Source organism: Pyxicephalus adspersus, chromosome 8 (genome assembly GCF_032062135.1).
Source record: "Pyxicephalus adspersus chromosome 8, UCB_Pads_2.0, whole genome shotgun sequence".
NCBI lineage: Eukaryota > Metazoa > Chordata > Amphibia > Anura > Pyxicephalidae > Pyxicephalus > Pyxicephalus adspersus.
Genome location: NC_092865.1, coordinates 7466706 through 7480331, shown reverse-complemented (window position 1 = coordinate 7480331; position 13626 = coordinate 7466706). Strand labels below are relative to the sequence as shown.

The following is a 13626-nucleotide window of genomic DNA, read 5'->3' as shown; positions in this document are numbered from 1 at the left end:
TCCATTGCGTGCCCAGGGATTAAAAGCAACGAGACGTTTTCCCCTTTTTAGCTGAAGCTGCTTTCACAAGCGCGTCCGGTGGCTTTTGTTTGGAAACAAAAAAGGGATCAAATCAATGGAGGTTTAACCCGAAGAACCATTTTCATGGAAATCCAGCGGGACCTGGGAAAATCCATTCCAGGTTTTGCTTGCTGCTTGATGACAATTTGCTAAGCCTCCCCTTGCTTCCACAAGGTCCAACCACAGCACACAATGCAAGTGCTTGCAATAGTCCCTGTTTGGTAGCCCAGCTGTATGGCCATAGCCTTACCATGACCTTTGACTGCTTGTGAATGACAAATCAAAACTCAGCACTCAGCAGCGCAGCTGGAGACAGGAGACAGGAGACTCTGCTTAGAAAATGAAAGAAGCATCTCAGCAAGGTAAGGGGGGAGCTCCATGGTTATGGGAAATGCAAAATACACACACACACACACACACATATATATATATATATATATATATATACACACACACACGTGCAAGATATAGGATCCAAAATCTTTCTTTGCAAACAGTAACATTACCCACGCACAGAAACCTGTTTGCTCATTTAGATCCCAGATCCTAGAAGGATACTTTCTATATCCGATATATATATATATGCATACACATATATAATATATTTTACTGTTTATCATGATCTAGTTCATTTTTAAATGATAGCACTAAAGTCATAGGTAGGCATCCCTCTCTCTATACATATATTACTAAAAAACAGGATGTATATAGCACCAACATATTACGCAGCGCTTTAATATATATATCATAATCCTGTACATTTCAGTCTTTAAACCTTCAAACTTCAGCATCCTTTTCAGTTTAATAATAAAACCCATCCACCCCGTTGCACGACTCCCCTGCCTAAGATGTCTTCCAGAACCCAAACCCAGCAGACCGCTTATAGGTTAAATATGAAATTCTCCTCCATGGTATAAGGCAGTGACTGTCCCTTGGTTATTAATGATCCGCTACACGCTCACTGCTAAATATTATCAGACCACTGTACTTGCTAGATCCCCACCTCCTAGATTGTAAGCTCTTCGGGGCGGGGTCCTCTCCTCCAGTGTCACTGTCTGTATTTGTTTGTCATTTGCAACCCCTATTTAACGTACAGGAGGCGATGAGTCTGTCGGCTCTGTCCCGGATAACTGTGATTTGCAGAGCGTAATCCTCATTAGAGAGATGAAAGTCAGACAGCTTTTTTTTCCCCCAGCCTGGCGCAGATTTCATTATCTGGTCAGATTTCCGCCTACACAACACCTCCGTCAGGTTCCAGGCAAGAAAGCTCTCATTACCGATATTGTATAACAATTCATCCTCCGCTGTCACCGGCGGCACACCAGTCCTAAGATTGTGATTTCAGGTGGAAGAAAACCTATCGACCACAGGCTGTATACTACCTACCTGACCACATGACCCCATCCACATGATTCTGCAGCCCATGTGGTCACTAAGATCATTTCACCAGCCAGTGCCCCCCATATGTGGCTGCAGGGGTCAGTTTATTGGCTCACAATACAATATCTTGCTGCCTTGGGTTGTGGTAGCTTTATGTTTAGGTTGCCCTCCCCTATTCTCTTTTTACCATTAGGGTACCGGCTTACTGTTTGGGTCCCTTAACAGGTTTTCTCAGCCTTTTGTCTAAGATCAAGTGTAGTACCTAATCCTTCTAGTGATCAGGGTAGAAAGGCACTGGCATTCCTGGCAAGAATGCAGTGTGCAAGTACCCCTGTTAAGGACGGTCTGCCTGTTGGTGTTGCTCTGTAAGGGGCCGCCCTATGCTAATTCTGCCAGCTTGGTCCACCGGAGAAGGCATGGGGCCTGCCCTGAGAAGGAGCATCCACTGGTTAGACTGACCCACTGGTTGGTTCAGGGAAACCTTGGTCTGGCCAATCGGTCTGACAAGCGGTCGGATCTCGCTTCCGAGTGTAGTATCCCTGGGGTGGCGATCCAGGGGCACCTTAAAATCACTGGGCCTGGGAACCCACTGAGATTAATGTGCACCGTACACACACTTTTTGCTGATTCGGCACATCGCTTCATTCTGCATTAGCTTCGGCTAGTGCAGATGGGCAATTTTTAAAACTTGTTGCCCAGTGTGTTATGCACTGAGCACTAATTTTTTAATCTATTTTTTTATTTGTCACATCACTGGTGTAGTATTCGTTGCCACTTGTTTGATGGAGGGTGCTATTCCCTTAGGGGTTAGCCCTGAAGTCTGGAGAGTGCATTGGCCTAAAAACCAGGCGCTTTCCCTCAGTGGGAGCATCTCTTCGGTAGAGCTCCCAGCATAGTATCCGGTGGGACCTGCCTTGGCAGTCCCATGGAGAAAAGGGCCCCTCTCTGGTTCTGGCCAGAGGGGCAAGTAAGTCCATCTCAGCTTCGGCTGGGTGGGCTCAGTACCCAGCCCTCATCTGGAGCTTGGCTTCGGAGGGTCTGGGGAAAAGGGTGGCCCTTCCTCTTTAGAGGAGGGATCACTAATAGTACCTTTTGTGTAATTGCACCTTTTTTGTGGAGTGTTTTTGCGCTTTTCACTTTTTTTCGAGCTCGGGGTGTGTTTTATCACGGATCGCGAGATTCTAAAAAAAAAAAATTTCTCTTTTTAACCCCTTTCAAAAATATCAGTGTCTGGGCATGGCCTTGCAGAATAAGACCCTTGGTCTTATATGGGAAGCAGTGGTCTCTTTGCAGAGGTCCAATATATCCCCTAATGAGTCAGAACCAACATTGGAGAACAAGGGCTTTGCTGATTGCAGTTTTTTAAGTCTGATTTATTAGGGGGGTTTCTGTATTGGGACCACCGGTTTAACCCAGAGCATATGCTTCACTCTGCACCTACAGACAAGAGTCAGCTGTTTTACTTTTGCTGAGGCTGCTTTAGATTTCAAATTTGAATCCTCATTTTTCTATTCGAGCAGTTGTCAGATGTCTAACTATGTCTGTGCTGACCCTGTGTAGCCAGCTAGTAAATACGGGGTTAGACCCCCTGCAATGCAAGCCAATGGGAAGAAGATTGTGCTGGGGGGTGTAGCTGTTACTCTGCTCTGCCAGCACAGACCATAGCAAAAGAACATATAAAGAGAGAAAAAAAGTGAATTGGGTATTTATGTAAAATGTGTTTAAACATTACCTTATTAAATAAAAGTGACCGTTTTGGGTGTCCAGTTGCACAAAAAGTGCCTAATTATTACCGGTATGTGTTGTGTTCCTGCCCTGACTGTTTTTGTATCCTTTGCAATGATGTGTGACTGTGGGCATGGCATGGCATGGGTCTGTGTTATCAGTATTTTACAGACTGGTGATTAATAGTGGTGACACACAACACTTAATTTATTCTGGCCATGGTGGAGTTGTTTAATTGGCTGTGTGTAAAGAACCTGAAATCTTTTTCATTTTTTGTACATTTCCAGGTTTTCCCAGGACCCTGGTGCAGGCAGAGGCACTGGATAAGATGTGCGACCTGGATTTAGTAATAACATTAAATATCCCCTTCGAGACTCTGAAAGATCGCCTGAACACAAGGTGGATCCACCTGCCCAGCGGACGAGTCTACAACATGGAATTCAATCCTCCAAATGTGCCCGTAAGACTCTAAAGTAACATTTTCTATTCTTGTATGAACAGAATTGTCTGTTTTAGCTTCCCATTCCTCCAGGTCATTGTATATCTAGTAGTCGGTCGCATTCAATGGGATTTGTTTTTGTAATGTTGAAGATGTTTCACAGTTGCTTCATCAGCTGTGTAGAAAATCCCTGAACATCCAATATCCATGCAGCACAGATGTCTTATTCCGATCACCATGGAATGCGGCAATGCAGGTGTTGATTGTTCAAGACCATTAGGTGTGAGATTTGCTGGACCACACTGTTCTATTAACATAACTTCATCCTTGGTGTCAGGAAGTCTGCATAGGTGGTAAACCTTCCAATGACATGGCTGAAGCTTTGAATTGATTTTAAAGCACTGGGGTGGAGATGTTGAGAGATGATTGTTCTAATTTGAAGTAGGGCAGCACTGTGGCTCAGGGGTTAGCACTCCGGCCTAGGTCCCAGGATCGATTCCCAGCCAGGCATTATCTGCATGGAGTTTGCAGATTCTCCCCGTGTCTGCGTGGGTTTCCTCCTACATTCCGAAAACATGCAGTTAGGTTATTTGGCTTCCCCCTAAATTGACCTTCGACTACATTAATGACATATGACTATGGTAGGGACATAAGATTGTGAGCACCTCTGAAGGACAGTGACACCACTATGGACTTTGTACAGCACTGTGTAATATGATGGTGCTATATAAATACGGTGTAATAATAATAAATTGTTCTAATTTGAAGTAGATGGCCATTGAAGTAGATGGCCGCCCGCAAACCAGTTGTCCTCCCTATCTAAAGTTTCCATTTCCATCTCATTGTGCTGGAATGAATGTCAGATGAAAGAGTAAAGAGTTACAAAGAAGTGCACTTTGCATTGCAGGGCAGAGTATTTTAGGAGGAAAGCTCAAAACTCACCTCAGACTTTGTGTCACCGAGAAACTTATTTGTGATTGTTTTATGTACTATAGTATAGGGAGGAGGCATTCTGTATTCTACAAAGAGAAGTGTGATTAGAATCAGTAAAGACAGAGATCACAAAAAGCTAGAAGTTTGCTGGATTTTAGAAATGGTGAACGAGTCTTTTTTGCCCAAATGTAACACATAGAACCCTTTCAATATATTTAAAAGACCAAAAAGGAGCAAATTATTGTTGGGTATTACATACACTTTATTAATTTCATGTTTTGTGTACAGTGCCATCTGCAGGCCACATCTGATATTGCAGCCTAAACTTTTCCTACCAGTTGTCATGTAGGACTTTATTTTATCTACATCCGTCAGTTCTGTTTTTGTCCCTGTTAACCTACATTAACCCAAGAACTCTGAACATAAAGAGGAAACAAATTATTTTATCTGGCACAGGTTCAACATAAATAATTTAATTCAATGTGAATTCCAACCACTAAATCGTTCTACTAGTGGATGTCTTGCAGTTATATTTTAGCTCTACAATGATTGTATTTTTACTTGGAAGTGTTTTGAATGGCAGATCCAAAGCAGTGCAATAGCATTGTCACCCTGCAAAGTTACTACTACTAAAGTTACTACCAGGCTACTGTAGGATCCCAGCAAAGAAACTTTGCAAAAAATTCACAAAAACTATTTGTGTAACTCCCAAGTGGTAATCCTGACTGTGACTCGGGGTGGATTTTCCATGCAAAAAGCGGTAAACCCGAATTGCACATGGGGTCGCTTAAAACATAAAAAAACTCTTACTCTGCAGGTCCTCAGGAGCGGTGGGAAATTCAAATAATTTTGTATTGGATTCAATACAAAATAGCTGTACTGAGTCCATTGCAAATAAATCTTTATATAATATATATATATATTATACATGCTACTGTACAGTTATATTACGTGTTTTAACTAGTTTTTTATTTGAACAGATTTTTCATTTTTTTATTTAATGTTTAATATTAAATTTATTAGATTTGGACATATTTTGGTGAATCATGCCTAAGAATTATAGGCCTAAAATGTAAAATAAATTTCTATGCAAAAAAAAAAAAAAAACAATGTAACGCTTTTTGCATGGAAATACGGCGAGAATTAGAATGCTTGGGTGGGTAAAACAAGCAGGCCAGCCTACCTGGGGGACTTACTGGTTGTTCAGCAGTGGAAGGTGAATGGTGTGTGGTGTGTGGCGTTATGTATTGTGGCCACACTGGAAGCTTCCAGCCAGCCGACCACCCTTACAATTCCTTTGTCGTTCACAACAGCGGGACGGCCGCAGACCCCCACATTACATGGATCGTAGCTGCCATCCAGGCATTCCGCATTGACTGTGATAAATCACAGCCTGCACTCCACACATAGAATTTCTGCATGAATGAATGCTGCTGTGTGGACGGACATAGGCAGCAAGGGTGACTGGATGGATGGAGGCAGCCAGCAGGTCAACCGCCATCTAACACTTCCCCACAGAAGTGTAGCTTACACATTACAACACAGCGTTGACCTCTGCCGCAAACATTTCCATTGGCTTTAAAGCACTGCAACACGGTGTGCACCTGTCTACACACCCCTGACAATTGCAATGTGGCTTTAATGGCACTGCAACACGGTGTGCACCTGTCTACACACCCCTGACAATTGCATATGGAAATGTGGCTTTGATATGGCACCGCAAGCACTGTGTGTGGCTGTGTAGCCTGATGGCTGGCTGGTGTGGTGTGTGTGGTGTCATGTGATCCAGCTGCTGAGCTCCCATTGGGTACCTTGGTAGGCCTAATGAGCTCACTTCCACAAGATCATCGCTTGGCCTAATCTATAATATTCTTGAACAGTATTTATACCACTAAATCTATGAAAAATACGCAGTCATGGACAGTAACAATTTTTTTAATTTATCAGAATTATCTTCTTTACTCACTAAAATGTCACTCACTTCATACTGATTAGTTTTCACCAACAAAAAAAAAAATATTACATTTGTAAAGCAAACAATTTGATATCAAACATTACCCAAAAGCACTTGCATCGATATGCAAATTTTTTATTCAATAAGCAGTTTGATTGGTTGAATAAACAGCACAGAATTAGGCAGATTGTAGTTCCAAAAAAACTTTTTTGAAAGATCATCTATGCATATTTGTAGAGGTGGGAGGTGAAAAGCCACACTTTTACTAACGTAATGATGAAATAAAAGGTTTATTCATTAATGTTACATCGTCCCAGGGATTAACTGCCAACAGCTATTAGACTGCAATGGGAGATGCTCAGCTATGGGGTCCTTTAGGGCGGTCCAAGCTGCAGGAGGTGTCTGTGGGCTGCCTGCAGGAACCTTGGGGCCCTCAAGGGGATGTCTGAGCTTTATTTTTATAAACATTACTATTCCAGATTTTATTTCTATATTTCAGTTGGTTCCTTAGTGGTCCAGTACCAGGGAGCTGCTCACCGAGTCATGCAGAGGAGCCAATTCAATACTAATATAAATGGAATGTGATCATGCACAGTTATGGGATCCTAGATTTCATTATCACAAGATTAGGCCTAGATTATCTCACCCAGCCAATATCACTTGTAAAGGGAGTGAATGGATGAAAGTGTAGAGGTTTATGCTTAGTAATACACCCAAATCATTCCCTATCATACATGTTAGTAGCCATTTGGAGCTTTTTTACATTTCTGGATGTACAATTGCTTGTTCTTTGTTAAATATCTTTCATAGTAGGAAGGGTGTCTGATGATTTTGGGTGGTGTGGTGATGTCACCATGACTTCTGACAAATTCCAGCCTAATAAGTTTTTATTATTATTACACAGTATTAATATAACACCAACATGTTACGTAGCGCTGTACAAAGTTATGTCCCTACCTCAGTCTAATGTCTTTCTTGGGGGGAAGCTTAGTAACCTAACTGCATGTTTTTGGAATGTGGGAGGAAACCAGAGAACCCGAACCTATCGCTTCCCTATTAACCCGGCTAGCAGTAATCCCGAGTGGGACTCGGGGTGGATCTTCCATGAAAAAAGCGGTAAACCCGAGTCGCACTCGGGGTTGCCTTAAAACATAAAAACCCCTCTTACCTTGTTCTGTTGTTGTCCCCCGGCATCCTGCTGGTCTCTGCAGGTCCTCGGGAGCGGCGGGAAATTCAAATAATTTTGTATTGGATTCAATACAAAATAGCTGTATTGAGTAGTGTTGTTGTTCGAATTCGGGTTGTCCTAATGTTCGACCCAAATACCCGAATTCGGCCCTCCCACAATGCACTCAAACAACTGGGGACCTCCCCCATAATGCACAGTGCCCTCCAATTAGAGCAGGAATGCCCCCTCCATCTTTGTTGTGGCAGGCAGCCGATTGGCTGTCTATCATTGCATGCCACACAGGCAGCCATTTGCCTATATAAGGCCAAGGCGTGCCTGCATTTACCACTCCAGACAGAGATTTGCTGATAGCATCACAACCTTCCTGTGCTGCTTGGCTTGCTTTCCTTGTCAAAGTGAAAAAAAAGTGCTTTACTTTGGTAGACTGTGTCACACTCACACTATTAGTCAGATAGATTGTTGGATTGTACTGTATTTGTGTAGTCCTGAAATCTACTGTACTCAGATAGGAAGAGTGTTTCACTGTTTGCTAGATAGATAGCTAGATAGCTAGATAGATAGATAGATAGTGAGTCAGTGTGTTACATACACGCAGCCAGAGGAAGGGTCCCCCCCGCTGACTGCATGCACAGTTTCATACTTGTAGTGAGAGACAGACACACAGACGCACTGTATACTGCAGTATATAGTTTGTATACTGTGCTGCATATTACAAGCGTCCCCACTGAAACAAAGTGCTGCATACAACAAAGCGCACTTGCATTTTGTGTGTCAACCCCCCCCCCCCCATCAAATTGACCTATACATATATCATATACATATATATATATATACACAAATATATTATTAGCTACAAAGTATTTTGCAGGGTGTCAAGCCACATAAATAAAAACATTTGTACAATGTCTGACCAAAGAGGAAAGGGCAGCTTTGGCAGGGGTGCTGGCAAGCAAACCAGTATGAGTTTGTTTTTAGCTGCAGACCCAAGAACAAAAAGCGTTGCTGTTGGTGGTGGGCGTTCATTATTGCCACACCAGGCAGAAGACGTGGTGGAGTACATGACCCAGCCTGGGTCTAGTGATTGTACCCCCTCTTCATCCCAGTCCCAGACACAGGCCTTACAGGTGTCCCAAACAGTCCATGATACACCTGTTCCTCCTAGTTCCTTATCAGCGTCTGGAAAGTCACGTGTACGGAAGTATGTAGAGGAGTCCCACCGAGGGGTTGGAGAGGCGCAGCTACAATCATTCATTGAAGATGCTCAGTTGTTTGAGTCATCTGACGAAGAGAGTCAGTTCACAGGCTTTCCCCCCAGTTACTTTTCACCAGAACACTCTGAGCCAGACGAGTCAATTCAAACTGGCTCCAAAATGCCGCAGCTTCCTTTCAGCACATACAGGGAAATTGTCTCTTCTGATGATGATGATGATGTCCTTGATCCGACATGGGGCGAACAAGGAGATCATCATAGGCAGGAAGAAGAGGAGGAGGAGGAGGAAGAAGACGAAGAAGAGGAGGAGTAGGTTGCAGAGCGCCCTCAAAGGGGGAGAGGGAGGAAGAGGGTAAAAGCTGCCCACACTCTGTATACTTTAATTACCAGTGAGGCGTCCAGTAAATCGTCGGAAGCTGTCCCCACAGCTATGCCTCAACAACCGCGGACCGCCATCACGAGCACCAGATCCAGAGCAGCTTTCGGCCCAGTTAAATGTTCGCCAGTGTGGGCATTTTTTAATGTCCATAGTGATGACAACTCTATGGTCATCTGTAAACTGTGTGCACTTGAAACGAGGCAAAAACCCAAACAAACTTGGAACAAGTTGCATGAGCACCCATTTAAAAAGCCACCACCCAGTAACCTGGCGTGAACACCTGGTGAAAGCACAGAGCTCTGTGCGACCACCTCCGCCCAAGAAGCAAGCTCAAACTGCTCGATCTTCCTCCGCTACCTTTCCTCCTTCTGCCACCAAAGTTACCCATGCTGCTGCCAGCAATTTGAGTGGCGCATGTAGCCAAGCATTACCTTTATTTTTTACCTTGTAGCTAATATGCTTCACAAAGTATAAATATGTATAGTAGGTGGATTTTTTTATTGGGGGGGTTGACACCAAAAATGCAAGTGCGCTGTGTGTGTTGTATGCAGCACTTTCCTTCAGTGGTGACGCTTGTAATATGCATTGCAGTATACAAACTATATACTGCAGTATACACTGCGTCTGTGTGTCTGTCTCTCAGTACAGGTGGTATACTTTGCATGCATTCAGGGAGGGTACCCTGACTCTGGCTGCGTGTATGTAACACTCTATCTATCTATCTATCTATCTATCTATCTATCTATCTAACAGTGAAACACTCAAACTTTGTACAGTAGATTTCAGGACTGTACCAATACAGTACAAGGAAGCAGCGGCCTTTTGGAACCAGTTTGAAAAACCAACCTGGATCACCTGTTTATTCGGCTCACCGAGGTGCTGAGCCCCAAATGTCTGGTGATATGCAACATGTTCATGTCTGTTGGATTCAAAGCTGGTGAAGTGCTAGAGTACCACATTTCTAATGTGCGCTGGGACATCATAGAAGGGAATTTCGACACGGCCACATTGGCAGATTTGCACCAATTGGATGTGATTGACTTGCACTTCCACTTAGACCTGCGCTCCAGGGTTAAAAATGCCACCCACTCGAATCAGCTGGCTTATCGGAAGTATACCTGCATCCTGATGCCTCATATTGATCAAGCCTGGGCCGTGCAGGAGGAAGAGGCTCTGAGACGGAGCATCTAGAGCTGGGTACTGGGCAGGCGGCAGCAATAACAGCAGGAGGAGGAGGCGGTGGGCCCTGAGACGGAGCAAGGACGGCATTAGAGGTTGAGGCCATCACCTATATGGACAGTGTAGAAGCTGTAGCTATTGGAGACATGAATGAATGAATGAATGAGATTTCAATCTGTCCCTACCTACTACATAGCAAAACCACATGAAAGGGAACGAGCTTGGCGGAATCAATGGGGCAAAAAGACCCTGTTGAGCTTGAGTCTAGTCTAGCATCTAGAGCTGGGTAGTGGGCAGGTGGCAGCAGTAAGAGCAGGAGGAGTAACACAGCCATCCACACTTTGTCTCAGGGCCTGCCGCTTCCTCCTCATGCTATTACTGCTGCTGCTGCCTGCCCACTGCCCATCTCTAGATGCCAGGCTAGACTCAGGCTCAACAGGGTCTTCTTTCCCCGCTGATTCTGCCAAGCCTGTTTCGTTTCATGTGGTTTCACTACATAGTAGGTACGGATTGGAATCTCGTTGATCCATTCATGTCTCCAATAGCTATAGCTTTGACACGGTCCATATGGGTGATGGCCTCAACCTCTAATGCCGTCCTTGCTCCTTCTCAGGGCCCAACGCCTCCTCCTCATTCTGTAACTGATGCCGCCTGCCCAGTTCCCAACTCTGGATGCCAGTTACCAATGTGGTCCCCGCTCCGTCTCAGTGCCCACCGCCTCCTCCTACTGCTGCCGCCACTTGTAACGTATAACAGAGCTGTGTAGCTGGCTAATTTTTGGACTGAAAGACCGCCCTCAGAGACCTCTGCCTGTACTCTGAGGGCTGTGTATGGCTTGTAACGGAGCGGTGAAACCTGGTGGCTAATTTTGGGACCAGAGGAACCCCCTCATGTCCCTCTCTGGCTGTACTCGGAGACTGTGTAAAATCTGTCACGTTCCCTTGGCTGACCCATAAAATGGCATGAGCTATTCGACCAAAACTACTTGCCAACAACAGAAAAAAGACTTCCTTATTTTATTTTTACTTGTACAGTGTTGTGCAGAGCTGGGAGAGTCTTGACATGTCTTTTTAAATGTATTTATAGGCTGTAGAAGCTCTCCACCGACCCGAATAACCACCCAGATTTTTCTCCCATTGACTTTAATGGAGTTCGAATTCGATGTTCGATCACCTGAATAATTATGCATTATTCGACCGAATAGCGGTCGAATTGAATAGTGAGCTATTCGACCAACACTAGTAGGGACATTAGATTGTGAGCCTCTTTGAGGGACAGCTAGTGACATGACTATGGACTTTCTAGAAAGCTGCAAAAAATGTCAGCACTGTATAATTACAAGTTAATAATACGTTTCAAAATCTGATGTTATTAAACTATTGGCTGTATATGAACTTTTCAATGTTACATCCTCATTCTCAGAATGTAATTGTTGTTCCTGTGTATAATAAATACTTTTTCCCAGCAGATCATATCTACCTAACCAGAAATAAAGGGAATGCTCCCATTATTATCTCTGTATTGTTTCTATTGTCAATCAAATATAGTGTAGCGATGGTCCCAGACCACATATTAGCTCCACACAATAACATAAAAAAAACAAATGTGCATCTCATCCCCAATATCCTCATAAACACTACAACACTATGAGCTACAACTTTATTACATGGTATAAAGCTACAAATTATCCATCATATATTTTTAAAGTCTTGTATCCTAAATATACAAAAATATCATTGTAAACTCATTTTATATATGCTAAAATATCATTTGTACAGAGCAAATGCAAATATATTTATATATCTAGGTACAGTTAAAGGGAACCTATACTCAAAAAATGATGATACAGAATAAACAGGTGAAAAATGCCATTCAAAAGTCAGAGTTATAATATGAATATTTGTGTGGAATCAGTTGCACTGAAAATACTGAAATCACTGGATAAGCATGACAGAGGAAGAATAGCAATGGCAGTCTCCTCTTGGTACAAGTTTACTTTAAAATCTTACGATAAAAGTTCTTTTCTCACGCTGTTCTTGTGTCTGTTTTCAGTTTGGCTGTAATTACTTTTGAATCTGTCTATAAAAGGAAAAACCCAGTAAATGACGTTATGGGCATGTATTAGCAATGATATCCCTATGGGAGGTGCTGGGTTACAAATATTATTAGAAGAAAGATGGTTAGAAAATTCAGAGCTTCATACAGACAGAATGGAGGGTGACATTGGCATGCAAACTGCTCCAAATACAATTAAAAATAAAAGGAACATGAAAGTCACATTGCAAATTTCTTGGTTGCTCTATATGTCCATTGATCCACCTGGTGCAAGGCTGACCTCCCACACTGTGAGAGCTTATTTGCATTAGTGGGAGGAGCTCAGTTGGTCTACCTTGTGCCAGGCGAGTAAAAAAAATATCCAATGGCTATAAAATGGATATTGGGTCTTCCTTAGGTTTATGTGCTAATTGAGACAGAGATAAGTTTTATTGGAGCCAGCGGTAAAAGCTTGCCGTAAGGAAAACGTATGCCAAATATAGGGGGAGAAAAAGTTTTTTCAATTCAAAATAGAAAACAAATAATTAAAAATTATGTCAAGTCAAAACTTTTTTTTTTTTTTTATTTGAAAGTAGAAAAACTTTGTTATTGTTTGTCTGTGGAAAGATTTCCTTTAACTTCTTGTTCCAGAATTCAAAGGGATAAAAAATATCTTCAAAGTGAGTGGACACGCTTCTTGCTGAATGCTGCACCCTAGGTGTGACTCAATGGGGGATATGTTGGTCTGCAGAGAGGTGGCTGCTTGCACCCAAAAAGAAGTGATGCCCCCTGCAGCTGAATACCAAGGAAAAGAATCGTGGAACAATTTACCAACATACAGCAATAAGACCATAGTTCATCTTCTGCCATCTCGATTTTTGTGTGTCATCTTAATCCAATAGCTTTACTGCTTTCTGAGCTACTGAACTGGAACCAATATCCAAAAGATCAAAAGTGCCAACTGCTCTGATTTTCATGCTTGCTCCATAGCCAGTTCTATGGGAATAATCAAATCAGAGACAGCCAGGCAAACTTCATTTTTAAAGATAAGTCACCAGCAACACCCTTCCTTTTCCTGGGGCAAGACTAATTACTCGTCAGTAAGGGTCCAGTACATTTGGATATAAGAATTTCTGTTTCACAT

At 43.0% G+C, this 13626-nt stretch overlaps 1 protein-coding gene across 1 annotated transcript; it reads left to right on the top strand.

Annotated features, from left to right (window-relative positions):
- Positions 1 to 266: 266 nt before the first annotated feature.
- On the top strand, positions 267 to 11967 carry LOC140336372 (adenylate kinase 4, mitochondrial-like). Its single transcript, XM_072419404.1, has 3 exons — positions 267 to 422; positions 3453 to 3625; positions 11535 to 11967. Exons 1-3 carry the CDS (start codon positions 401 to 403, stop codon positions 11562 to 11564), a joined length of 225 nt encoding a protein of 74 aa, XP_072275505.1. The 5' UTR covers positions 267 to 400; the 3' UTR covers positions 11565 to 11967.
- Positions 11968 to 13626: the final 1659 nt, after the last annotated feature.

Bases quoted from the DNA above. Each gene is read 5' to 3' on its own strand.
- LOC140336372 (XM_072419404.1), top strand. From the start codon at position 401: ATGAAAGAAGCATCTCAGCAAG. The intron at 423-3,452 runs GTAAGGGGGGAG...GTACATTTCCAG, and splicing joins GAAAGAAGCATCTCAGCAAG to GTTTTCCCAGGACCCTGGTG. The intron at 3,626-11,534 runs GTAAGACTCTAA...ATGTATTTATAG, and splicing joins TCAATCCTCCAAATGTGCCC to GCTGTAGAAGCTCTCCACCG.